The sequence below is a fragment of the Megalopta genalis genome, chromosome 2, assembly GCF_051020955.1.
Source record: "Megalopta genalis isolate 19385.01 chromosome 2, iyMegGena1_principal, whole genome shotgun sequence".
In the NCBI taxonomy this organism is placed as follows: domain Eukaryota; kingdom Metazoa; phylum Arthropoda; class Insecta; order Hymenoptera; family Halictidae; genus Megalopta; species Megalopta genalis.
In genome coordinates, this window is record NC_135014.1 from 36,757,604 (window position 1) to 36,783,795 (window position 26,192).

At 45.5% G+C, this 26,192-nt stretch overlaps 2 protein-coding genes across 8 annotated transcripts in view; one reads left to right on the forward strand and one right to left on the reverse strand.

The window, feature by feature from the left end:
• The first annotated feature begins 661 nt into the window (after positions 1-661).
• LOC117225505 (uncharacterized) lies at positions 662-2,047 on the forward strand. Its single transcript, XM_033479137.2, has 4 exons — positions 662-851; positions 912-1,036; positions 1,327-1,414; positions 1,702-2,047. The coding sequence occupies exons 2-4, from the start codon at positions 912-914 to the stop codon at positions 1,885-1,887; spliced, it is 399 nt and encodes a 132-aa protein (XP_033335028.1). The 5' UTR covers positions 662-851; the 3' UTR covers positions 1,888-2,047.
• LOC117225503 (uncharacterized) overlaps positions 1,856-26,192 on the reverse strand; it is a 56,896-nt gene continuing 32,559 nt past the window's right edge. For 4 of the 7 annotated variants that reach the window (XM_033479124.2, XM_033479126.2, XM_033479125.2 and 1 more), the window contains exons 2-10: positions 24,404-24,522; positions 23,885-24,059; positions 17,252-17,579; positions 16,119-16,422; positions 15,768-16,055; positions 13,287-14,626; positions 12,211-12,606; positions 10,956-11,111; positions 1,856-10,853 (exon numbers count right to left, since the gene is read on the reverse strand). In XM_033479124.2, coding sequence (XP_033335015.2) covers positions 10,694-10,853; positions 10,956-11,111; positions 12,211-12,606; positions 13,287-14,626; positions 15,768-16,055; positions 16,119-16,422; positions 17,252-17,579; positions 23,885-24,059; positions 24,404-24,493 — 3,237 coding nt within the window. In that variant the 5' untranslated portion in view covers positions 24,494-24,522 and the 3' untranslated portion in view covers positions 1,856-10,693. Of the gene's footprint in view, positions 10,876-10,941; positions 11,112-12,210; positions 12,607-13,286; positions 14,627-15,767; positions 16,056-16,118; positions 16,423-17,251; positions 17,580-23,884; positions 24,060-24,403; positions 24,523-26,192 lie in introns of all 7 variants that reach the window. The other 3 variants (XM_033479130.2, XM_033479132.2, XM_033479131.2) reach the window with 3 other exon arrangements.

Sequence of the window (26,192 nt, forward strand, 5' to 3'; positions counted from 1 at the left end):
GCCTATTATTTCGAATTATCTCGAGAAATAAATTTTTTCGAATTCTTTATAAACAGACATCATATTCGTGGCATACTCGTTATTGATTACATTAATCGATTATTAACTTTTTAATTTCCGATTATCCAGATTGTAAAGATACGTTTACGAATTATTTGTTTAATACTTGTCTTGCTTTCGGCAAATATTACAATAACGCTTGTTGGAAATAAGAATGAAATGTCTTATTGTTGCTTTTATAAACTAATAAAAAAGAACAGCTGCTTTGATAGTGTTTCGTGAATCGAGTTAGTGTTCACGCGATAGAAATTGTGCGTTCTTTGCACTACGATCAAATGTCATACACTGATTATTGTAGTAATTTGTCGTCGTATTAAAATAGCAGAGCTGTCGACCTACATTTGTTAACAGCGAGAATTAATTCGAGCAGCCGGTATAAAAGCTACTTTTAATCGCTACGGTTTCTTCTGCAACAAATTAGCAACATCGAAGCCAGAGTGTCCGCTCCGAGGCTTCAACTAATTCCTCCACCGTCCCCTACGATTAAAAGAAGCTTAACCCGCCCGGCCACGATAAGAAACAATGGAACAATCGTGTTCGCAGCTGGCCAAAAATTCGCCGCGACCTCGATGACCGTCGCCGTTAAGTAAAGCAACGAGGACGACGTGTACTTAAACTGTGCGAACAGCGGAAAGGCGAACAAAGTGGCAGCAGGAAGGCGACAAGGAAGCTGCGAGCCGCGACAGAAAGCAGACGGAACGGACGGCTCGTTGGAAACAGTCCGGCATCGCGCGTCCTGAGGACAGTTCGCCGAAAAGTTACGAAACAGCCGACGATTTATCGCGACCGAGGTGAGACGACGACCGTGACTCGGCTCGGACAGAGTTTCGCAATGGTGATCGCTGTTTCAGATGACGTTCAAGTCCTTGATGAACTTCGGGAACTTCGCTAAGGATTATTATTCTTCTCCCGTCGATCGGTACCACAGCGCCTCCAGGGGATACCATCATGGCGGAGGGTGGCAGAGTTCGCGAGGGTAATTATGCCTGTGCACTTCGATCCACCGGTTCTTTTCGCTACAACGTTCAATTTTCTACTGTAATTTTTATATAATTTTTATGTGAATAAACGAAATTTGGTTCGACTTTATCTACCTTTCCAAGGATCACCGGTAAAATAATTTACATGTGGAAGCGATCTCTTAGACTTTCTGCTAAAAATGCCAGAGAATTTGGAACGAACAGTAAAATGGTGGATCTCTTAGCGACAGAATTCACGAATTAATGAACAAAAAGAACCGTTGCAATCGTGTGATCGCTTTCGCAGGAATTCGAAGGGTAAAGGTGACGGAAGTGGAGCAGCGTTGAGTGCCTTGACCTTGCTTGCCTTTCTGTTCCTGATAAATGTCATGCAGGTATGTATCTATCAATTATCAGAAATAAGTTATCTTACGTACTTATTATCGCTGATTTCAAGCCGTTAGAACGGATTAAAATAAAGAGAAGTCTGAAATGAGAGATACAGTTCTTTTTGTACTAAGCCTCTTTGCGATCGACGCCATTTTTACTCTAGCATCATACCTTGTCAACGAACCTGTTTTACGAACAAGCAAAAATTAAATTCAGCATCGACTAGATCGAAGAGCTCGCGAAAGATGAAATTAGCGAAACGAACGACATTTGAACTTGTTTCTGCTTGCAGCAATCCTTGCAGGACACGAACTCGACGATGCCAACGATGGCCACCGCGGTGTTGCTTCGGGACGGCGAGCTTCCGGTGGTCCTCGACACGAAGGATGAGGTGGAATTGAAGAAGCAGGACGAGGCGAGGCACAGGACACCAGCGAAATCCAAGATTCAAAGGCTTAACAATCAGTATATTAAATAAAACGAATCGGTACATAATGATTGATACACGATAGTAGTCGAAAAAGGATGGAGAAAATCAACACGGATCGATCGGATTGGAAGCTGCTTCGCGCTCGTTTAACAATCCATCCTTGACGCCGCCTTTTACATCTGTATTTTTAAGATAATATTTATTTGAATCATTCTGTAACAATTCCTTAAACGGATGTGCCTCTCACGAAATACCGTATATTAATAGCGTAACGCTTGTTATTCTCTTAATGCACTCTCTTCTAGCTCGCTTCGACGTTCATATTTGTATTCGTTCCTTCTCGTTTCACCGTTTTTCGGTTTTCACCGTTTTAATTCCCGGTCTCGGTTAATTTACCCGCTAGATTTAATTATATACATATAGAATCTGTTTTCTGTTCTCAATTGGAATCAATGTAATCAGCCGTATAATTTCTTTTAAGAATAAACAGACATATATACAGCGAAAAATCTTGATCTCTTCTCGTCATCGACTATATCATCTTTTCACGTTTCTGTCGCACGGTTTTTTCCCTTCTTCATTTTTATCTTTTTTTTTTTTTTGGTTTTTGGTTTTTGGTTTTTGTTACGTTACGATTTTCACGGCGCGCTCGAACCTCGGGCGGGCGCGCGATCGAACTGACACTTCCGGTGGTCGACGCGGGAACTCAGTCGAAAGATTATTTATAAGAATAGACTCTATAGGAATAATTAATGCTGTTCCTCAGAAAATAACAGGCTTAGAGCCGTCCACGACGAAGCTTCTCGCTTGTTTCTACGCGACGCACTTCCTTTCTAAACCGCTTCTCACCTTTTCTTTAGTATTTTTTTTTAGCTTTTTTGTCTCCCGTCTCTTCGTTATCGCGTTTTCGCGCTTTCTTTTCTTTCTTTTTGCTTTTTTTGTTTTAAATGGGTGTATCTCGTTTCGCCCCGGCCCGGTCGCGATGCTTTTCTCAATCGACGACGAACACCGCGACCTAGTACGTTCTCCGAACTTTCTCCGAGCATGGCGTCACTCGTGGCGACGAACAACAAAATGGCGTGCGAGATTTCCGGCTCTGACGAGGACTTGGATCGCTCTCGCGTCGAGAACTTTCGGGGAATCGTTTCTCTCCGCTTTTCGCTGCGATCTTTTCCGTTCATCTCTCACTTCTCAACGATTTGCCGCGCTGAAACGCAAGCGACAAGATGGCCGCTGCCTCGTTCCCGACGCGCGATCGATCGCAGGCCTCGGATTTTTGTACGTAACGTTACCAGCTAAGCATCAGCGCTAAATTGATTAGCTCTTTACAACTTTTCGAAGGCGAGAGAGCATTCTAGAGACTAGAGGAACGCAATTTGAAATGATTGAGCCACCCGTCGGTATACGCAAACAATCTTTTATTCTCTTCCTCCGGTTGTTCTTCTCGCTCTTTCTCTGCCTCTCTCATTCACACTCTCAATCTGCCTCTTTCTCCTTCTCTCTCTTTCTCTCTCTCTCTTTCGCCTGTTTCACTTTCTCTCATCATACCTCGTCTCACGGCGTTCTCACGATATGCACTCTCCGATGACGTTTTTTATTTACACAACGGTAGAAACATTTAAATACTCTTTTAGACTTCCTCGAGCGTAGTCGAGTCCCTTAAAAATAATCGTGAATGCTAAGGGGAGGCTGGATCCGTGGTTACGAGGGTGAGTTCCAAACATGTACTCCTCATTCTTCCCTCTCCTAATTCGAAAGGGGGGTCATCTTTTGTTAAACGGTCGCCACGGGGCCGCGGAACCGCGGGAGCTCGAAGATAATACGCGGCGAAACCATTTTTTCGCCTCGGCGAACCATTTCGCGCCTGGCAATTTTTATATTCGCGCTCTGAAAACTTGCTTTCCGAGTCGCGAGTCTCGCTTTATCCAAATTAAGTGACACGCCTTTCAACAGTTGGCATTGATAAACGGTTTGATTGTTGTTTGTTATTTGATTCGCGTCATCATTAATCGTAAACAAATCACCACGCTATGCAGCAACGTGTACGCAGTGTTGAAAGCTATTATAAACATTCGATGGACGCCTGATTTCTCCAGGAGGAGACATCAACTAGCCCCCATGATCATGTCAGATCTTTTCCTATGGGGCTTATGAAACAGTAAAGTTTATGTCAATAAACCACAAACGATTGGCGAGCCAAAAAAACAATATTATAGACGCCGTTAATGAATTAGAACCCCAATTACGTAATAATGTAATGGAAAATTGGGTAAAACAAGTCGGGCTCGTGAAAATAGCCGGGAAGCGGACATTTGTACGGCACTGTATTCCACAATAAATATTATGCAATGGACTTTATATTAAAATAAAGTAACCTGAAATGTCTCAAACAGTTTGTGTTTTATTTCAATTTAAAGACGTGACACTCAATTTGGATAACGCTATAGCTCTTCGTGCACCGTCATTTTCGTCGCCCAGAATGGCGACAAAAATGCCATCGCCGACACGTTAAATTGCATAAGTCAACGGAAAACTGGCTCACCGTGTTTATCTCCGATCGAGAAAGATCTCAGAGAACAACAGAGGCTCGGTCTGCGTGACAGACAATCTCCAGAAGACTTTCCATGGGCCGCCGTTCCGGGGCCCCGTGGCGCAAAAGATGGCGGCGTTGAGTGATTCCCGGATGGCGGCTGAACAATCGACAAAGAGATGAAGCTACGCACATCAATATTCAAGGAAAAAGACACTACATAATTACGCGCGGCTAACGATCGAAGGTCCCTTCGGTGGTTCACCTCCCGTTCTAGCTACGGTTCTCTTTGTCCAAGGGCGAAGATAAAAAGTAGAACAATTACTCAATTCCTAGACGCGTTAGTACACGGGAGAACTCGAGGAGAATCGTTCCTGCGCACCGGCGGCGCAGCGAAATCTCGGACGAGCCGCGATCGACATTGATCGTTAATAGACGGCGGATTTTATCCATTTATAGGAAAAATAGTGAAACGTAAATTCGTGAAAAGATTCAAAGAAACTACGAATGGTTGTTGTACTAACACTAAACCTATCGAGCCGATCAAAATGACCGGTTTCTCATTTGTCGTTCTCAAGCGACTGAAGTTGTAACCATTTTTTCATAGTAAATAACTGAAATGAATTTCTTAATCCAAACAATCGTTATAATAGAAATGGCGAGAGGTCGAAATGAATACAGTCTGTTCATCGATATAGAACGACACATGTTAGTTACTTTCAGGGCTCGGTAGGTGTTTCCGTTGGAAACGTTTTGGATTCGAGAAAACGAACGAACAATGTCGATCGCACGGCCTGGAAAGCTTCGAATTCGATCGATTTCTCGAGTGTTCCCCGACAGAAAGCGTCGACGTGGGTCGACGAGCGTCGACTTCCGGTGCGCCAGGACGACACGCGTTTCCCCGGCTGTTTTTTCTTTTTAATTCCATTTTGAACACAGTGTTATTTTGTTTGTCTCGGTTGTACACAGAGCTAACGTAGTCGAAGAAACGCAATTTGTTGAGCAGAAATTGTTAAACACGACCAGCGTTCTTAAGGGAAATGTGTTACGCAAGGAGCGGCACGGCGGCGTGGCGCGTCTACCGGGTGAACGTTATAATTCTGAACTGCGATCGGGACGCGACGCAGAGCTTCTGTCTGATCACTAGACTGCGGATTTGATGCACTTATGGGAAAAATGAATAGGCCAAATAGAAAGTTGTAAAGGAATTAGAAGAACTCACGGATACTGTTACATTATTTTTAACTCATTACGATTGCTAAAAGAGGGAAGATATTTTCATCCAATTTATGTTTCTTAGAATTAACTTGGGCAATTTTTATTTTGCATACAAAAACGGAGTCTACTGACAACTAGATTGCGAGAAGAATTCGAGAACACTTTTTTATTATGCACAACTTACTAAAGTTATTAAAAGAGGAAAGTCATTTTCCTTCAGCTTACGTTACTCATAATCGAGTAGGACAACTTTTACCTTGCATAAAAATCCGTCGTCTACCGATCACGCTGCGCGGGAATCCCGCGCATGCGTCACCAGCCCCACTCCTTGCGTCAGCCGCCCCCACTACACGCGTAACTTATTTCCCTGCGAGCACTGAACACGACAGTTGTTCGTTTCGTTACTTTCCTGCGACCACGGGGCGCTGCCCCTCGTCGAGAGGAGGCTCGCCTAAACGCGATCGAGGATCACCCTCTAAGGTAGCCTCGTCGACTTTCGACCTCTACTCGATCCTCCTACTGTACCAATCGGCAAACGGAAAAAGCACGAAACAGCGATCTAGTCTGCCGGAAAGGTTCGCCGCTCGGCAATGGCCGACCGTCTCTTTTGCAGTAGCAGACGCATCCTCTGGGGCGCCGCGAGAGTCGCATTCATTCTCGTCGCCTAATTTACCCTAAACCATACACAGCGGATATACACCGTGGCTCGCTCGCGCAGCTAATTTAACAAGATCCCTATCGACCGTACGATCCATTAACTTTACAATTACCGCTACTACCTTGTACTCTTTAGGTCAACTTCCACGGAGCGGAATCGACCTCTCCCGAGGGAGCTCGGCGCTCTTTATCCTAATTCTTCGGATTAGGCGAATCGAGGCTCTGGGAACAGCTGAAATTGATCTCTGGTGGCCCGCTAACGAGAGGCCCGATGCCATCGATTCGTGTACGATCGAGATACCACAGCGGTCGATACAAATATTAGAAAACGATATAGTGAAGCGTCGAGAAATGATCAGAAAGCTTGTAATATTTATTACAGATTTAGACTGCGGATATTATGCATTTATGGCAGAAATGGCTAAGTCATATTTCAAACTGTGAAATGATTAAATGAATTTAAGGATAACGACGTACTATTTTCTATTGATTAAGATTGTTAACACTGAACCTACCGTGCCGGTCATAACGATCGCTTTCACATTTTCGATTTTTAAATTGTTGTCACCATACAGATTCTTTGCTTAAGAAACGATCGTACAAATCCCAATTCATTCGAGCTTACATTATAACAAAAATAACAGGAAGTCCAGACGAATTCAATCTTGATATTCTTACAAAACAGCGCACACGTTAGTCACCTTTAGAGCTCGGTAGGTTAATTGTTAATGTAAGAATAACATATATTTTCATCGTCTGTATTTTACAATCGAGACGGACGATTTTTACTTTGCACAAACATCCGCAGTCTGGTAACAAATAATCGACGACGATCTCGGAGCGAGCCTCTCGTCTTCCCTCGAGGCGGAATCGATCGATTCCGGTCGTTCGTGGTTGTTTGATTCTGTCTTGCATCTAAGCTCGCTAACTAATCGCTGCCTCCGAGTCCCGTTCTCGTGGCAGGCCGTTCCAGAACGCTCGCCAACGGCGGACGGTGGCTCGTGACCGACAAAATGGAGATATCTAGAGGAAAAATCTCGAATTCGAAGGATATGACGTGCGGACGATCCTCGACCGACCGTGCACAAGACTCTTAACCCTTTCATAGGCACTGGGAACTATGCTCCCCGCTCACTTTTAGCGCCACGTGTGGACCACCAGGCTCAAATATTTCCACCGTCGAAAATTCTTATCGCGAATTGAAGTGTTCTCGAATATTCATATTGTGCCCATAAAAGGGTTAACGAATATCGGCGGAATGAACTATCGATAACTCGCGACCATCGACAACGGAACGCGTGCGGAATTCCTCGACTTCCGCAAGCCCAACGCATTCTTGATGTTACGACGACTGATAATAACAAATTCGCGAGAAGCGTCACGGTTGACATGCTCGGTTAATTTGTTCGCGAAAACAAGGCCGAGTCGCTGCGACGGCGAGATGTTCCCTGTGTTTAGTCTCCCGATGAACGACAACCAATGACGGCCATTGGGGCCATTGTACACCAAACGCGGTGAAAAGTCATTCGAATAAAATATTACTATAATGAAAAGTTAATTTGTTTGTTGGGAATATGGACTACAATTTGACATAATCTTTTTTACCACTTATTATTCATATTAGCTTTTAGTTCTGAATGGTAAAAAAAATGGGTTTTTACCTATTTTTACTTATATATATATATATATATATATATATATATATATATATATATATATATAAATTTGATTTAAATTTGATTTAATTTAATTTAATCTAATTTATATATATATATATATATAAATTAGATTAAATTAAATCAAATTAAATTAATTTCAGTGAGGAATAGAGCGTTCTGAAGAGACCCATCTCGAAATCATTCCGAAATAAAATCATTGTTTAACACGTTCCGTGCCACGTGTACCATCGATGGTACACGCTTGCATGTTTACTTAGTGAACTGAACAAATTGTTTACAAGAAATTTAGAACCGAAGAATCAATTTCCACCGCAAGAATGGGCGTTGATAAGTTTTTGTTACGTTGTTATGTGTACGAGAATTAATAATTGCACGTAATACATCAAGTTTTAGTAAAATATCAAAGTGTGAAGATTCGAGTAAAAAAAGCTCGGCACGGAACGTGTTAAAGATGTGTTATTTAAAAAAAAAAGAAAAGTCAGGAAAGTGGGTAAATGACTCATACATATTTACGTTGTATAAAATATGATACAAAGAGATGTGTACGCATGATTTATAAGCTGTCTTTCACCGCGTTTGGCACGCAATGGGCCAACTGCGCGACGGCCATATTGGAAAGTCGTCGGGAAGCCGGATCGGAGGACTCCGCTCAAAAGTCGGTTGCTTCCCGAAAACAGGCCAATTGTTCCCGGTGATTTTGCATAGAATCATTTACGAGTCAGCTCGCGCGTCAACGAGTCGGAATACGGTGGAATATTTGCAGACCGGAAGTCGGGGGTGGGCCGGTCGCCGGTCGCCGACGCCGATAACGATCTTATACTTTCAACATTCGATAAATTTTACGGCACGACGGAAAAAACACTTACAGAGCTAAAATTCTACCTACATGATATGAAGCTGGTCGATGATACCGTCGATCCTGCGAGCCACCGTTCGCCGGCACGGCGGGTTTCGCTCGCACCCTGCCCTCTCTCTAACCGTAAAGGAAGCATTTTTGGTCATCGCACGCGCGCGCGCGCGCGCGCTCGCACACACACACACGAGCAAGCATGCTTCTGTCCGTAAAAGGTAACGTGGAATCTAGATAACGAGGAAAAACGAACGAGTTCTCGTGGAAGGTGCGCCCCTCGACTGAAATATTCTCCCGAGGAAAATGACAACGTTCCGGCTATTGCAACGTACTATGTACAAACGCGCGACGGACGATTGCAAACTGAAATGCGCCGGGACGAAATCCGCCCGGCGAAACCGTCGGGGCGGTCGTTGCTGGCAACGACGATAGAAAATGGGGAGAAAGTGAGGAAAATGCCGCGAGACAACGGGCCGTTCTGCGTTGCCTTCGATTCGAAGGATCGGGCATGGCAGGGAACGTAACGTTCCCCCCTTAGCGTCGCGCGGTTTGGAAAATACATCGAGATGTTTAGAAACGGCAGAAGTTGTTCGATCTTCGCCTTCATTGTTCAACGATTTACGGTTAAATATGTTGCGGGGTAGAAGAGAATTCTCGCGCGACGATATGGAGGGAACTCTGTACTAAAACGAGCAGGTCCGCTCTAATAGCTGGCTAAGAAACTGAAGCCAGCTTTTTGCTGTTTTTCAAGATTATCCAATTCTTCGCTGAGGGAAGGCTTTTATCTGTCTAGGCGGTCAAATTGTACTGCTTTTTATACAGTGATGCGCGTAAATCAACGCGCGTCACGAAAAGTTATTCGTTTCAGTTTTCTTAAGAAACACGTTAGACTTTGCAACTTTGATAAAGAAAACCGAAACGTTCCAGTCGTCGCAGAAACAACTGGAACGTGTTAATTTTCGTCGCAAAAAAAAATGAGACGTGCTCGTGTTTCGTAGTAAATATGAAATACAATAGTCTTCCGCGGAACAGATGAAACGTGATTTTCTTGCTGGTAAATTGAAACGTGGTAGCACAGTAATTAGATCAGTGTACAGAAATAGATACAGTACATCTAGTTACATAGTAACTAGATCGGGGTGTACCGAAATTGATACACAGCAACTAAATAGAAAATTCATTCATTCATCTCCCTAAGATCTCACAATAACTGGCTCAAAAACTGTTTTCTATGTTTCGTTAAATATTTTGCATTCTCTGCGTACTTTGATTATGAAACAATTTTGTACTTATCCGAAGGACACCAACATATAATTGAAATGCTTCATTAAAATAAGAATATATTTAATAAGAAAGCATAAGAAACTATTTAATTTTCATTTAAAACCATCTAATTTCAGTGTGAAACTTAATTTTAATCGAAAACTATTTAATTTTAATTTGAAACTTCGGCTTAATTCGAAACTATTTCATTTTAATTTAAAACTATTTGCTTTTCATTAAAAACTTTAGACGTCACTTTAATGGGCACGGTAACTGACGCCCTCGCCCTACTAAGAAAAATGTGACGTGTTACTTTTCGTGACGCGCGTCGAAAATAACGCTTCCATGTAGACGATTTCGTTCAACTCTGACAAGAGAGCTATTTGAGGAAGCAAATTCATATCCATGCCCGAGGTGAATCGAGGACCCGGTATCGGTCGCTAGAACGCCGTCAAATAATGAAAATGAAAATGAAATGAGAGTGAGAGAGACTGAGAGCGAGAGAGAGTGTGTGTGAGAGAAAGAGAGGGAGAGAGAGAGAGAGAGAGAGAGAGAGAGACAGAGAGAGCGCGACGAGAACTCGGCCGAAGGAGTCGAACGAGGAGGAGAATTTGTTGAAAAGGGAGAGTAAGGCGAGGAGGCGTGCCGTGAAATGAATTATTGGTGCTGGATCTCGTCAGTCTCGTCCTGGGACACGATGCTGGACCTGTTCGACCGTACGTCGAGGTCCATGCCGAACGGTCTCGACGAGGAGTCCGCCGCGAGAAGGGTTTGCGCGCCCTCCTCGATGCTCAGGCTACACTCCAACGAGCTGTCACTGAAAGTACAGAAACAGACTTCTACTCATCACTAGCGTCTTCGACGTGTGTCCTACGAAACGGTGCCGCTGTGATCGACGATCGTACCCGGGCGCGTTTACCTGACGATGCTGGCACGATCCACCGATCCGGACGCCGGCATCGTGCAGTTGTCGCCGTTGCACGATCGTTCGCCGTTGCTGCTGCACGAGGACGATGTCCTGGTCGCCGCGGCCTCTCTCAGCGACGCTCTTCGCGACTCTTCGTGGCACTCGCACCTGCCGATCGATTTTTTCACCTGGGGTTAGCCGCACAGAGGGGAGGATCGGGCTTATTTATAGACGCTACGTGTACGCGCCGCGACATCATTCATAAGCGCGACCGCGACAACCTAGGCGAAAAATCTTTTCGAACGTTACGTCGTCCTCGTCCAGGCTCTTATCTAACGTTCCTTCAATTTGTTTTTCAAGCTTGTTCTGGCTTGAAATTGTTGGATAAGTAGAAACATTCTCCAGGCGAAGGTCTCTCAAAGACTTGACTGTTTCGAGTGTCAAATTGACTCTATATTGATTATCTGGCGGGTATCTCTATATTATCTGGCATCAAATTGACTTTGTATCAATTAACAATGACTTGAGGTCAAATTGACTTCATATCAATTAACAGTGACTTGAGGTCAAATTGACTTCATATCAATTAACAGTGACTTGAGGTCAAATTGACTCCATATCAATTAACAGTGGCTTGAGGTCAAATTGAGTCCTTGAAGACAAATTGACTCCGTATGAATTAATGATGACTTGACGTCAAATTGATTCCGTTTTGTTAACGATGACTTCACGTCGTATTAGCTTCGTATGAATTGATAACTTCACGCAAAATTGATTCCATATCAGTTAATGTTGATCTAAAGTCAAATTGACACTGTAACAATTAATGGTTAATTTGACATCAATGATATTAAACCAGTGGCCACCATACAGTGGCCTTGACGCTCAGATTGTGCATGATTTTTATATAAATTATATTTATATATAAAATAATATATTATTAATTATATTATATTAATTATTATTATCGTTATATTAATTTTTATAATTATATCATATTAATTTTAAATATTTATAATTAATATAACTTTATTATAGTTGTTGACAATTGATAACTATAAAAACGACTAAGGCTCGAATAATCGTATCTCCTCTTCCTAAATTGTCCATTTTTGTGTACAATCTGAGCGATGAATTTACTCTAGTTAGATTTTTGATCATAACTAACGTGCAAATGTGTCATCGTCAACGTTGAAAGAGATTCGCGGAGGTACCAAAGCTGATTCTATGGCTATAAAGGTGAGAAAAATGCGAAATTTCGATTTACCTGCATTCCTCAGGCTGCACGTAGCTGTACCCGGACTTGGGCTCGTCGTCGGCCCGCGGGATCGTCTGGATCCTCTTCGGCGCTTTCCTCTTCTCCGGTATCTCCTCGAAGTTGATCCAATTGGTAGGTCTGGCCGGGGCCCTCGGTGGCAGTGGCGGTGGGCTCGGCGACTTTCCCGCGGCCCTTCGGCCCGCGTCGGTCACTTTACCGGCGAACTCCGTGAACGTGTTCGCCGGGTGTTTCCTGGGGCTCTTCAGCTTGCGGCTGTCCTCCCGGGGCAGCGAGATCTTCATCTTCTCGATGCGACGCTCGTCGAGCGATGTCTGCATCACGAACTCGTCGAGCAGCGTCGGGTTTATGGGCGTCGTCGACCGCGGCCTCTCGATCGGTATCGTTCTGGACATCGTTCACAAACCATTTGGTGTCGGGTGCTATCGTGAAACACGCTACCGTCGCCGATGCTCTACCATCGTCATTCTACTGGTACCAAGCGTTTTTGTTACGGACAGTTGCGTGGTTTTGGTTTCGTAGACTGTTCACCCCCATACGCTTCGCCGTTTATACGATTACGATCGTTCGCTGCTCGATCGGTCGGAGATCGAAGTCGGTTGAATCAAATTTACTTCATACAAATGAAATCAAACGCTATCGAATTTAAATAGAATCTATTTCGAACGAATCAACGTATCTCATAATGTTTAATCAAGGCAAGCCGTACAGTAACATTATCATTTACTCCACTCGTTTCTCCAACACTTTGGCGCGTACAAGATTACATTTCGAGACGCAAGCCAACATTTACGTAAATGTCGCTCACGCCGCTACGATTCTAGTAATTCAATGAATCGCGAAAGAGAACGCGGACGAGCTATCGCCCCCCTGTGGAACGTATGAGGGTCGTGTGTATCGACTGTGCGGAAGTGTTTCATTGGTAAAAGTCTCCGTGTCTCGTGGATGAATTTCGACAGCGAAGTAAACACCGAAGCCAACGAACCGAAACGAAACAGTTAGCGAACACCGTGAACAAATTGCCATAAAAAACCCGTCGCCACGGACAGATCCGGCCTATGACCTACCTAACTTCTTGAAGTCGTTGTTTGACAGGCAGGATCGGCACGGCGACGCTCTTCTCTAAAGGTAGGGTGGTCGGTACGTAGGGTAGATCCTCCTCGAAGCTCTCCTCGTAAAACAATCCTTTCCTCTCGTCGGGCAGCTCCTGGACGATCTTCTCGGCCTTGTTCCTGATGAACTCGATCTCGGAGTCCCGCTCGGACTCGGAGCTGTTGTGATCGAGATCGGAGACGACGCTGGGCGCCTTCGCGAGGCCGTCCTCCGCTCTGAGCCCGTCGTCCGGCAGCTCCACGGACTTTCTGGTCTGGGCGAGCTCCCTGGCGAGCTCCTTGGCCAGCTCCTTGGCCAGCTCCTTGTGAGACGGCTCCCTGTGAGACGGCTCCTTGTGAGGCGGCTCTTTGTGAGGCGGCTCTTTGTGAGGTGGCTCCTTGTGAGGCGGCTCTTTGTGAGGCGGCTCTTTGTGAGGCGGCTCCTTGTGAGGCGGCTCCTTGGGCTGCTGCTTCTGCCGGGGCGCGTTCTCGTCGATCCTCTCGGGCGGCTCGATCTGCTGGACCTCTTTGCTCTTCCTCTTCGGCTTAGTGATCTCCTTCTTGCCGACGGAGTCTCTCGACGAGCTGCTGGACACTCTGTGCTCCGAGGAAGGCCTGCTGTCCGCCGGCTTCGCCTCGGCGATTTTGCTGTGCGAGCTGATCTTGGACTCCTTCGAGGAGCTCCTCGAGATCTCCGAGTCCTTCGAGACGCTTTTCGGGAGCGGGCCGCTGTCCCGCGAGTAGGACCTCGAGGTGGTCTCGATCTGGGCCTCGGTCTTGATCTTGGCCGGCACCGGGTGATGCTCGATCGACACCTGGGTCACTATGCTGCCGGTCCGCGGCTCCGACTCGTACTCGTCCAGCAGCTTGGTCGGCGTCTCCAAAGGAATCGAGACGCTCTCGGAGGGCAGCGCCTCCTCGTAGTTCCTGTCGTCCGCGTGCAGGCTTATGAAAATCGAGTCGTCCTTCCTGTTGTCTCTGTCCGCGTTGAACCGGAACTCAACGTTCCCTATGCTCTCCAACGAGGGATGGCCGCCGCTGTCCTCCAGCTCGGTGCTGCACGCGGCCGCGATCGCCTCGTCGTAGCTCTTCTTCCGTTCGCGTTTCTTGAACAGGCTCAACGTCGACGAGAACACCCCCTTGTTCTTCGAGTCTTTCTTCAGGCTCGAGCCTTTCTCCGCGGACACGCGCTCGCGCGACTTCGATCTGCTGCGCAGACTCTCCGTGGTGTCCTTTATCTTCGAGGTCAGACTACGTCGCGGTTTCGTGCTCGGCGACGGTGATTCTGGGCTCAACACACTGCTGTCTGTTCGGCCCTTAAAAGTTGAACACGCGGATCGTCAAGAACATGCAGTGTTATGCGACACACTCTTCTCGAAAAAGCTAGCGGGTCTTCTACAAAGACAAAGCAAGGAATCCATGTGCGGGTGAGACAAGCGGGCAAAGCGTACAGCGGGACGCAGGCGCGAGCCTCCGCGACCCTGATCCTGCGATCACGATCGAGCGATCGAGAACGGGGTGGGGACCGGGAGGCCAAGCAATGTCTAGTTTTCTAGGAATTTTCTTATTAATCTGGTAGGAAGGCGGTTGTTGATCGATAACGTACTTCCAGGCATTCTACGGTCTGGAATCTAGACTATGAAAGGATTTTCGGTGTCATTTGCTCAGCCCTCCCAGCGCGCAGTGTTCCGGGAAAAAAGTCATAACTCGCGAACTAATTAATTTTCGAGCGAAATATACCTTAATACTTTTTTTCAATAGAATGCAAAGCCGAATCGATCGGCGAATTAAAAGATATTATTTGCTTCGAATAAATTGCGATGAACTTGTTTGTGCGCTAAATGGAAAGCGTTTTAGAATTTTAACGGACTTAGAAAATCCTTAAAAATTCCTTTTATTTACCTAAAAATAAACGAAACGAATGAATTCATAAATTCATGAATATCTTGTTTAATACTTGATTAAATAATACGAGTATATACTATAGTACTTCATTGTCACTATCATCGGAACAAGTGTTAGTAACTTAATGTAATGCGTGATCTAATAATAAATAATTTTCTATGCCTTGGTAATCTTGTTTTTATTGTTTTCGTATGTCTGATTGAAACCGACTCTATATGAAGATTATTTAATAAGTCTTTCTTAGATTGTTCTCGTGATTCGACAGCAGATTTTTCAGTCTCGTTACGAAAAAGAAATTGATATCTTCAGTTAAGATCGAAGATTTTTACAACCTAATTGAAGATTTACAACCTACGTTTCGTTATGGATTATTTTGAGACAGCTAAATGTGCAGATCGTGCGCTTCGATTTTGTGACTTTTTTCCATGGGACGAGACACTGTGCAGCATTGTGGTCTAGATCGCAACGGATGGACGACAAGGTCGGAGAAGCGGCAGAGAGGCTCGCGAGGCTGCGTCTAAGGCAACAGCAGTCCTAGACGACGAACAGTACCTTGAACAGGGAGGCGAAGCTGCTTTTTCGGGAAACGGAGGAGGGGCTGGGTGTCCGGGAGCCCTCGAGCTCCCGAACCTTCTGATGCCTCGGCAATTTCGGGCTTCCGGTCACGCTGCTCGTTGTCGGAGTCGTTTGCACGATTTCCTTGAAGTTCTGCGACTTCTTTCTCTTGTCGTTGAAGTCCAAGCTAACCGGCTTCTGCACCTCCTGCGGCAGACTCCGGCTGGACGACTGCTGCGCCGTCGTTGTGCTCTGCGTGTCCGCCGGCTTCTTCACGATCGGAACCTGCGCAATTTCGTGGGATCAAGGGAACGCTTAGGAAACGACTGAATCGCGCGCGATACGAACCTCTATGTTGACTCGCTCCAGGAATCTCTTCGTGATCTCCACCTCTCTCTTGAAGATCTCCTTTCGCTCCTCCCGGCCTCTCCTTCGCGGCTTGTCCAGAGGGTCCGGCTTCAGGTTCCCGTCGATCATCGACACCTTTATGCTCTCCGGTATCAACGCCTTCGTGGTGTCCGCCTCGCGTTTCAACAGGATCTTCTCCAGGTCGTCCGTCTCCGGCTTCGACGGCTCTATCAGGTTGTCGGCCAGCGTCGGCTTGCTCCCGCAGAACGAGGTCTCGAGCAGGCATTTGTGCGGACTCGGTGACCTGGCAGGGATCATCCAGTTCGATATTCAACGCCTCACAAGGTCGGACCTTCTCCGAAAAAGTACGCCACGATTTATAACTTTGTACGATTTTTGATGAAGTTCGGCGCTGTTATGTTTGCGAGATGGTTGAGCTTGAACGCGTTATCGGAAATGGAAAATCGGATCCCAGATAGCACAGAGGGGTCTTTGGAACGTCTTAAAGACGTCCCGAATTGGACGACGTTTTAACGTCGGAGACAAGACGTCTTAAAGACGACCATTTTTAAGTTATTACTAGACTTGAATAGAAATTTCGTGTCTCCATTTTGCGATACAGTGGCTAAAAACAAAAGTGCTTCTTTCTTCAATAGTTTCACTAAATTGACAATAATATGACAACATCCTTGAATTGTGCATAAAATTCGTGCATAAAATTCGCTGACTAGTTACTACGAAGCACAAGAATTGATCAACTCCGACCTTCTACATCTCGGTAACCATTCACGAAATTAAAAAATTTCAAACAACATTTGATTCTCTAAACCTTTCTGCGAAAAGGTAACATTATGCCTTCAACTCAAATTCGCAATGTTCCCGGCGTGACGAATAAACTGTGCGGATCTTTATGGAAAATAAAAATTGTCCAAGTCGATTGCAAGAAACGTATGTCCGATGAAAATGATTTCTCTCTTTCAATGATGTTAATAAATCGTACACAATATAAAAACATTCTGAAATCCTTCTCGCGTCTTTACAATTTCGTTTTTTGTCAAGTCGATTTACTTAAAATCCTGAATACGAAGAACCGGCGAGCAAGTACTCGGACGAAAGTCGAGTGGTAAATGTACCTTGAGGAAGTAGCCGAGACAACGGAGAGCTTGCCAGAGGCTCCAGAGCCCTGGCTGCCGACCGACGACAACCTGGACGTCCTGCCGCTGATGTTCAACAACACGATCTCGGAACAGTTGCTGTCCTTCCTCTCCCTCTCGAGCTTGCTGCTGTACTCGGACAACGAGGCATCGTCCTTCTTTCTCTTGGCTAGCTTCTTCGACTCCCGCCTGAGATCCTGCTCGTGCACGGGATCCTGCAGGTCCAGCTCCTCCGTGGACGATCTCAGATCTTGAGCGTCCTCTTTGTAACCCAGCGTCAGCTTGCATCCAGGTGGAGGCTCTCCGCCTGGAACGTTCACCGGAAGCCAGCTGTTCACCGTTTCGACAGGACGCGCGGCTCGTCGTCGATCTACGACGATCACTCTCCGAACGACTGGGGCTAGCTGCTACTTCTCTATCAACGTTCCTCGGTTACAACCTACTTCTACCGGCGACTATTATAGTCTACAATCGATACAGAACAGTTGGCTAAACCGTGCTCGGATGGAACACCGGGCGTCATGCAACGCGCACTCTCGCGCGCCTGTGAGGCTCATTTCATGAGAAAAACGGATACTCTTCGCAGGTGTAGATCGCGACCTCAAACCTACGGATCAATTCCTCGGACAGCCGCGCTACTGATTAACGTATCGACCGTATGCATTCAGAGCCCTGCACACAAAGCGCGGGCCACATTATCGAGTAACTACGCCTAATGCATGGTAAACAGATTTTCTCGGCCGCTAGTTTGTTGTGTCGGTGCATAAATAATGCTGCTCTTTGCGAGCATCCCTAGTGCCGTCCCGGAGATGTCCACTCGTTCTCCCGACTTCCTGCGGCCCCGGTTGGAAGCTCGCGACTCGCGTAGCGCGCTTGGAAAGCGTTTCCGTCGAGGAGAGCGGCTCCTTAGGAAAATAGAACGCGATCCTATTACCTAAGTGTACCCATTACTAACAAGGGGAACTTACGATCATGGGAATCGCTTTCGAATCGAGAATGGGTTGAAGTTATAGTACATAGCTGATATCGATAAAGTTTAATAGGAATTTTCAAAATGGGCCTCCATTTTTCCAGATATTTTTATTTAAAGTTTGCACGGAAAAAGACTGACATATACAGAGAATATCCATTTGAAATCATTAAAAAAAAAAAAAAAAAATCTAAATATCTCGAAAATTGTACATTTTGGGGAAAAATGTTGAACACGAAAGTGACTCGATCTCAAGAAAGAATAAACTTCTGCGTGAAACATTTTGCCCGGGAACGTGTTGTTTCCGAGATATATTTCGATTTGAAGTTTTCAAATGATCATCCTATATATCGCATGATCCTCCATACGAACTTTAAATCGAAATATCTCATAAACGAAGACGCATTTTGAAAAATTCTATGAATATTATATCTATAATACTACGTATATACACTGTAATATAATCTTGTACCTAATATAATATATGTATAACCTATGGAGGGTGTTCCATAATTATGTTAACACTGGGAAAATGGTGATTCCTGGGGTCATTTGAAGTATCTTTTTCCTCAGCGAAAATGCAATCCGTAGCTTTGTTTACGAGTTATTAACGAAAAACAGTGACCAATGAGAGGCAAGTTCGGCTGGCACGAGACGGCCGAGCCAATCAGCGGAACTGGGCTTCGTGCGCTCGTTGGCTGTACCGTCTCGCGCCAGCCGACCTCGTCTCTTATTGGTCGGCGTTGTTCGTTGATAACTCGTAAACGAAGCCGCGGATTGCACTTTCGCTAAGGAAAAAGTTACTTCAAATGACCCGAGGAATCGTCCCTTTCCCGGTGTTAACTTAATTACGGGACACTCTGTATAAAGTAATCTTGACATAATCCATTCTCGTTTCAAAAGCGATTTCCACGATCGTAAGTTCTCCTTGTAAGTACAGTAAATTCTCTACAATTGTCCTTGAACTTGTAGACAAAAATGGACGATTTGGGAAGAGGTGACATGATTATTCGAGCCTTGCGCCTCGTTTTTATGGTTATAGACAATCGGCGACTATAAAATTGACTCTAATTCGATCTTCCCAAATTGTCCATTTTCGTTTGCAAGCTGAGGGACAATTGAAGAGAATTTATTTGTATTATATTACCAACCGACGGCTGACATATTATTTATGCAGCGATCCGGAAAGAGCCGCTGGCACACCGCTGATCACGAATTACGACACCGATCGGCTTCAAGAGTTCTACGAAATTCTATCGAAGATCCGATGATTTACTTCCTCGAAGATCGTCGACTATGCGAAGCCACGTGACGCTCGGACACGTGCCGAACGATTGTCCGCCGTTTAACGAGCGTGCAGAACAGGGCCGGTCGACGCGGGCTGTTTCAGCGAACGACGGAGAAACGTGTTGCTTCATCCTGCAGGACGCGGCCGTTTGTGTGTCGCGGCGACAATGGCGAATATAGGACGAACTTCCGGTAGCACCCGCGCGTCCCGCCTCCGTAAACGCGCCTCGCGACCTGTATTAATTCGTGGCCGTGCACGCAGAAACGGGAATCGGGGCTCGCGTTATCTCCGGGGACCATTTCACGGCGTCGCGAATCGTCTCGATCGATTCGCCAGCGCGACGGTTCTCTCCGAGGTGAACTCGCGTTTTCTGCAGCTTCGTAGTTTCGCATGGAAACGAGATCGACGGAGGAAAAACGCTGGCGTTGGTGGAGGCTCGTCTTGTCGGGAGCTCTGTTTGCTGGGAACTTTAACGGAGAACGAAATTACACGCGCAGAACGATGGAATTATATGTGGACGAATATAACCGTGAGATTTTCGATGAAGGAGTGAGAGGAAAGGGGAGAATGATATGTTTTGAGGGAGGATTCGTTTTGGAGAATCGAATTCGGATAGAGGGTCGTTGGAGCGGCCATCTTATCAAGGAAGGGAACAGTTCGAGAACAATCCAATTGAAGAATGCTTCGTAAAAATAAAAAATATTGTATGCATTTATTTGGAATGTGGGGACATAGTTGAGCCGTTTATTTTGAAAGTGGCATAAGTCACTTTGTTTTTAAGTCGATATATTTAAGGGTTTGCGTTTTAACACGTTTAAAAATATGGATGCTAACTTTCGAGAAGATTTACTTGTATTTGTTATCTCAGGATACTGATATTTTTCTCAGTATAAATAATTTCGTATAAACATTAAAAAATCACCACTTTTCACTACGGTAAAGTGACTTATGCCACTTTCAAAATAAATGGCTCAGTTATAGAGATAATTTGAGATGGTGGTAAAATAATTTAAAATTGGAGTAAAATAATTCAAAATGCGATGAAGATAATTTAAAATTAGAGTCAAATGATTTAAGATAGGAATAAGATAATTTAAGAGAGGAGTAAAATAATTTAAGATGCGATGAAAATAATTTAAGGTGCGATGAAGATAATTTAAAATGGGAATAACATAATTTAAGATAGGAGTAAAATAATTTAAGATGTGAAGAAAATAATTTAAAATAGGAGTAAAATAGTTTAAGATGGGAACAAAATAATTTAAGATGTGAACAAAATAATTTAAGATGTGAAGAAATTAATTTAAGACGGGATCAACATAATTTGAGATGTGAAAGAAATAATTTATTATGTAACAAGTTGTAGTAATTAAAGGAAATGTCTCAATCAATTGCTAAATAAATAAATTGGTGTTTTATCCAAAAATAATTTATGCAATCGATTACGACAATTTAAAGAAATATTTGAATAAATTCACTCGGTATACTCGCGGTTCAAACGAATCGAAGGTGTCCAGTGCATTATGACACTTGGAATTGTATACGCTGACCTGATAACCTAATTAAAGGATTCGCGACGCCCTCTAGCATCGCTAGCCAAGTGTTTCCACGAGTTCTAGCAATGTAAAGGACCAATGTTCCTATAGCCCTCAGGAATACAAAGGGTCAGTATTCCCAAGAACTTTAGAAACGCGAGGAGTTAAAATTCGAACCGATAGAAATTCAAGTTATGGGCCAGAACATTCTCCTAGGATCTTGAGGAAATAAAAGAGACAACAGGGATCATAAAAAAGATCATGATGCAAAAATAAATAATCAATGTCCGATTGATGAAGACTAGGTTTACGGAACTCGGACGCTACTTGTTCAATATAGAATTCTATTTTATTTTATTTTTATTTCATTTATACGAGCTCGTAAATAAAATAAAAATAAAATAAAATAATATTCAGCTTATCTGTCATTACTTGCGGCAAATATTAGAATTACACTTCAGTTCCTAATCAGAGTAAATGTCTTATCGTTACTTTTATAAAGCAATATAAAACAGCGGCTTTTAATGCTCCGTAAATCCAATATTAAAACGTGGAAAGCGTGTCACCAAAATCGCGACCCAAATCATTTAATACCACGAGGTAAACGAAAAGAAGAGAAACTTCTATTCCATCCACGGTAATTGTGCATACGAATAAAAGAGCACTGGTCGCGACGCTCGTTAAAAGTGACAAGGGTCTCTTTAAAAACTAAAGAGGCATCGGTGATATCGAATGCACAGCCGCGGTCTGGCGCCGTGCGGGGAAAGTGAAACTGCATCTTGCAGATCGCGTGACATTCAGACGACATTGTAAAACTCGTGAGTGCATTCAATTCTTTATAGTTGATGTATGACGTCCGGGTGCTCGGAGACCGACGACGCGGCAAGGTAATAAACCCAACGGGGCCATAAACAGGGCCATAACTCTTCCGTCGGGCTCGTTTCAAAAATGTCCAGAACCGCTCTCCGCGTCGCGGCATAATTTCGCTTTGCATCTTCCGTCGACCGCCGCGGTTCAACTACATTTTACTGCCGCGAAGTCGCCCCATCGGGCCGCGGCAGCGACGTTTTACGCGACATTCTTCGCGAGCCTGTCGCGGATAGAACTTCCCTTTCATTCCATTTCCCACAATGGACGGTCGACGTTATCCGATGTGACCAAGCGCGGGCGGTTTACCCAAACAATCACGGGCCCGACGGTCGTTTCTCCGCCCCGAGTCGCCGGAGAAAATGGCGGCAAGAGAGCCCGAAACTGGATCGTTGTTTCCCCGAAATTGGGAAAACCGAGGCGACGCGCGAGACGGATATTTTTCAAGAAACCCTCGGGGACGCTGGAGTCACGAGACAAAGCCAGAGAAAGAGAGATGGAGAAAGCCGTATCAAACTGTCGTTGTTTGATTGCCACATCCGGCACGAAATTTCCAGGCGAGCGGGGAAACCGCCGAGACGGACGCGGACCGTCTAGCGTGCTGTAATTGAATTTCGTCGCACGCCCGACGCTCCGGCAATTCAATTTTCTCGCGGTAACGGCGCTACCAACGCGAAAACTTCTCCGACGGCCAGCGACTCGCTTCTTTTTCCACCTGTACAAATGTGCTAAACGCCGGAGTGACGTTCGGCGAAGGTACAGTGGCCACCGAGACAGAAATCCTGCCGAGCTACGAGTCTAATATACACTGCTCTACGAAAGGGTAAAAATTGGCCATGTTTGACTGACGACAACTCCCCGAAAAAACATTGTAAGACGACGATCTTTCCTTCAAATTAAAGCTTGAAACCTCTACTTTAATGCACTGTTTCGTGATTTGAAGTTCGACACACTCTCGTCACCGTAAACCGTTAAATACGAGGCAACGTTTGACATATTGAAAATTGCCAAGTTTGACGAAATGCACGGACTTTATAAAATTCTTTTCGCGGACGTTGTTTACAGTGAGACGAAGCTCGAACCTTCCCCTTTAATTTAAAAAAAGAGAAACGAGGCTGTGATTTTTTTTCGCGTAGTTGCAGCACTTTGAAGTAAGCCCTGTATTTTTGTATTGTCGCCATTGGCCGCACCCGATGTGCGCCACGGGGAGGTTGACGGTTTAAAGGGTTACAGTGACAGGGGTGCATCAAACTTAGAATTCGAAAACGTTATTTTAAAGTAAAAGTTTCAAGCTTTAATTTAAGAAAAGAATCATCATTCTACGATGATTATTCGCGGAGATATCGCCCGGCTAGTTTGCGAAAGAACGACCCCCGGAGCCTCAACCCTTTTTAGCTGCCGACCAATAATATATTACGCACGCTAAGTAAAATGGCTTTTGTTTATATGCTTAATTATAGTACCTACTAAGGAAGCGATAATACGGATTTTAAGGAACCGATCACATTTCAAGATGCCTGTACACAATTCCCATAAAAGTAGCCAGCATTTCGATTGTATTACTTGAAACATGCGCAAACCAACGGTCTATCTAAAGTAAATTCTCAAAAACATTGCAACGATACGAGCGACTAAGCTAGAACACCTCGAGAGAACGCCTTTTGATCACTTCTCTAGCTAGTTATCTGCACGAAATGACCTTGACTCGAGAACTAGACGACTCGACGACTCGACTAGAAGCTTCGATTGACCCTCCGGAAGAGCGAAGGGAATCGAGAGCAAGCTGGTCGGTCCTCTATCGAAGCTGAACTCGCTAGAAGCTGTTTGGCCGACGTCAGTAGCCTCGCAGGGCCGATAAAGGGCGTGGGCGAGACATTTCGCTCGGCAAAGTCGCCGCGAAATGTAAACGTACGTTGCCGTGGAAAAAGGAGAAAAAGAACGGCGAGAATTACCTGCGAGAAGCTCCCTCTCGGGCGTCGAGTCCCTGGAGTTACTGTCCTCATGGTGGGAGGAACTGCTGGCCCTGCTGATGTCAATTCGCGGTGTGCTGGGTGTCTTTAGCGAACTGCCAGGCGTAGCCGGCGTGGTGACCTCGACGATGCCTGGCATTCGCGCAGCCGGTTCCCCCTGCATTCAAATTCGTAACGCTGGTTTTTCGCTCGGGTCACAGTCACTGGGGTGTGGTTGGTGGTGGTGGTGGTTGGTGGTTGGTGGTTGGTGGTGGTAGTTGGTGGTTGGTTGGTTGGTTGATTGGTTGATTGATTGGTTGGTGGTGGAGACGGCAGGTTCAGCCTGCTCCGGGGACGCGGAGCTTCGAGAGTGTTTTTGCGGAGGGATCACGCACGCTTAGATCGCCGAGAGATCCTCGATCGAAGGTCGAAGGTCTGGGGGACGAAGGACTCGGGCACGGATCACGCCCGTGACGCAGCCGAGTTAAAGAGGACGAAGGGAGGACACAGGGAAGGACTCACGTTTTCCACCTCGTCGGACAGGTCTTCGAAGGATGCTATCGGCGCTGGTCCAAGCTTCCTCTGATGGGCGCCCGGTACCCCTGACGCCATATTTTTCGATAGCTCAGCCCTCGATGATGCTGCAAAACACCCTTCGTTTTAATCATTCGCGCTGTCGCACACGCGCTCCTTACAACACAGGACAACCACCGATCGTCTTAATTTATCGAATGCCTTAGTTGAACTCCACCTTCGAAACGTCTTACTACGAATCGGCGACCTGCTGCGCAGGGTTGTGCCACCGCTACCCAACTTTTTAATTCGTAGAACTTGTTCGCAAACTCTCGTCACACGTACTGTTTAATCGAGTCAATTTGTCGGACTCCGTCTATGAAAAAGGTCAGACATCGCGAGGTCGTTCGGGACAGGTGTCATAGTGCACAATCAGGGTACAAGGTTAGAGCCGAACTGTTCAATCACTGTTTGATCAGAGAGAATTACGGCCAAGGAGGATGTCCACCCACGTACCGCACAACAGCTTCGACTCTCAAGGTGCTCTCAAATCATCGAAACTGTGCACAGGGTGTCCCGTTCGAAGTAACACAATCAATTGTCTCCTAAACTATAGTTCGTTTCGAAAAATGTTTCACATGAAACTTATCCTGTTTCGAGGGGGACGTTCTGTCGCGGTAGCAAATTTTTGGCTGTTATAGAACAATGAATTGACCGTGAAATGCACGATCCGTTTACTTAAAAAGAAATATACAGTTCCGTTGAAGAAAATCAAGATCACCAAAAAGATCACGGAAGCTCGTCCACCCGGCAAATATTTGCGAACATTACAAGACATTCCTCTCGAAACAGGGTAAGTTTCATTCGACACATTGTTTTTTAAACGAACTATGGTTCGGGAGATAATTGAATCGTAATTCGGACACCCTGTATATTCGTGGTAACGTCACCGTTTTCAACGATTTTAGAGTTTCAAATGCCCGGGGCCGTCTGCCGACTAACTAGCGCCCGATGCCACGGTCCGATCGGGAAACCGTTGCCGGACCAAAGAAGCTAATCAGAGCCGAAGTTAGAGCATTTAAGCGAAGGACGAACCGATTAACTCGCGCCACGTCGCTCAGGATGAGGGATATCGAGAGGCCTCTCGTCATCCGTCGGTGCTGATCGAGCACCTGACCGACGAACCGTCCCTGGCTATCGGGTGACCGAAACGATCGGACGTGACGCGTCCTAGTTCACTCGAAATTGAAAAACGATAATACCATCGCACGACAGCGCCGGCTCCGCGTACGCACGTATTATGAAGCGCATAGAATCGAATTACTTTCCCCGTGACTTGGCCGTTGGAAAGTTTGAAAATTCTCTCTCTGCCGAGGAAATAATAGCATTAAATGCTCGGGAAGCTCGTTCTTTCGGCGCAGCTAAAATGCGCGATGAAAACGTTTGCCCTCGGGTTTCCGGTTTCCTTGGAAATTGCTGTTGGAAATTTATCCGATAAACGTGTTCTGCGACGAAAACAAATAAAAAATACCAAGCTGCGAAGGTAGCCGAGGCCTGCGAGCGACGGGGAAATCTTCGGCGCCGCAGCTGCCGACAAAATGGCGGACTTCGGTCTCCCCGTTTCGCAATTATTCGGATCGCGAAGGTGCTTCTGCGGAAGATCACCGCGAATTGGGAACCACGACGAGTTGGTCGGGTTTACGGAGGATTTTATAAAAATTTCAGAGCTGGTTTTTGCGTACCCCGCGGTCTTTTCGCTGGATCCCGGAGCCGGCTTCTCGGTTTCAGGCTCGAGGAA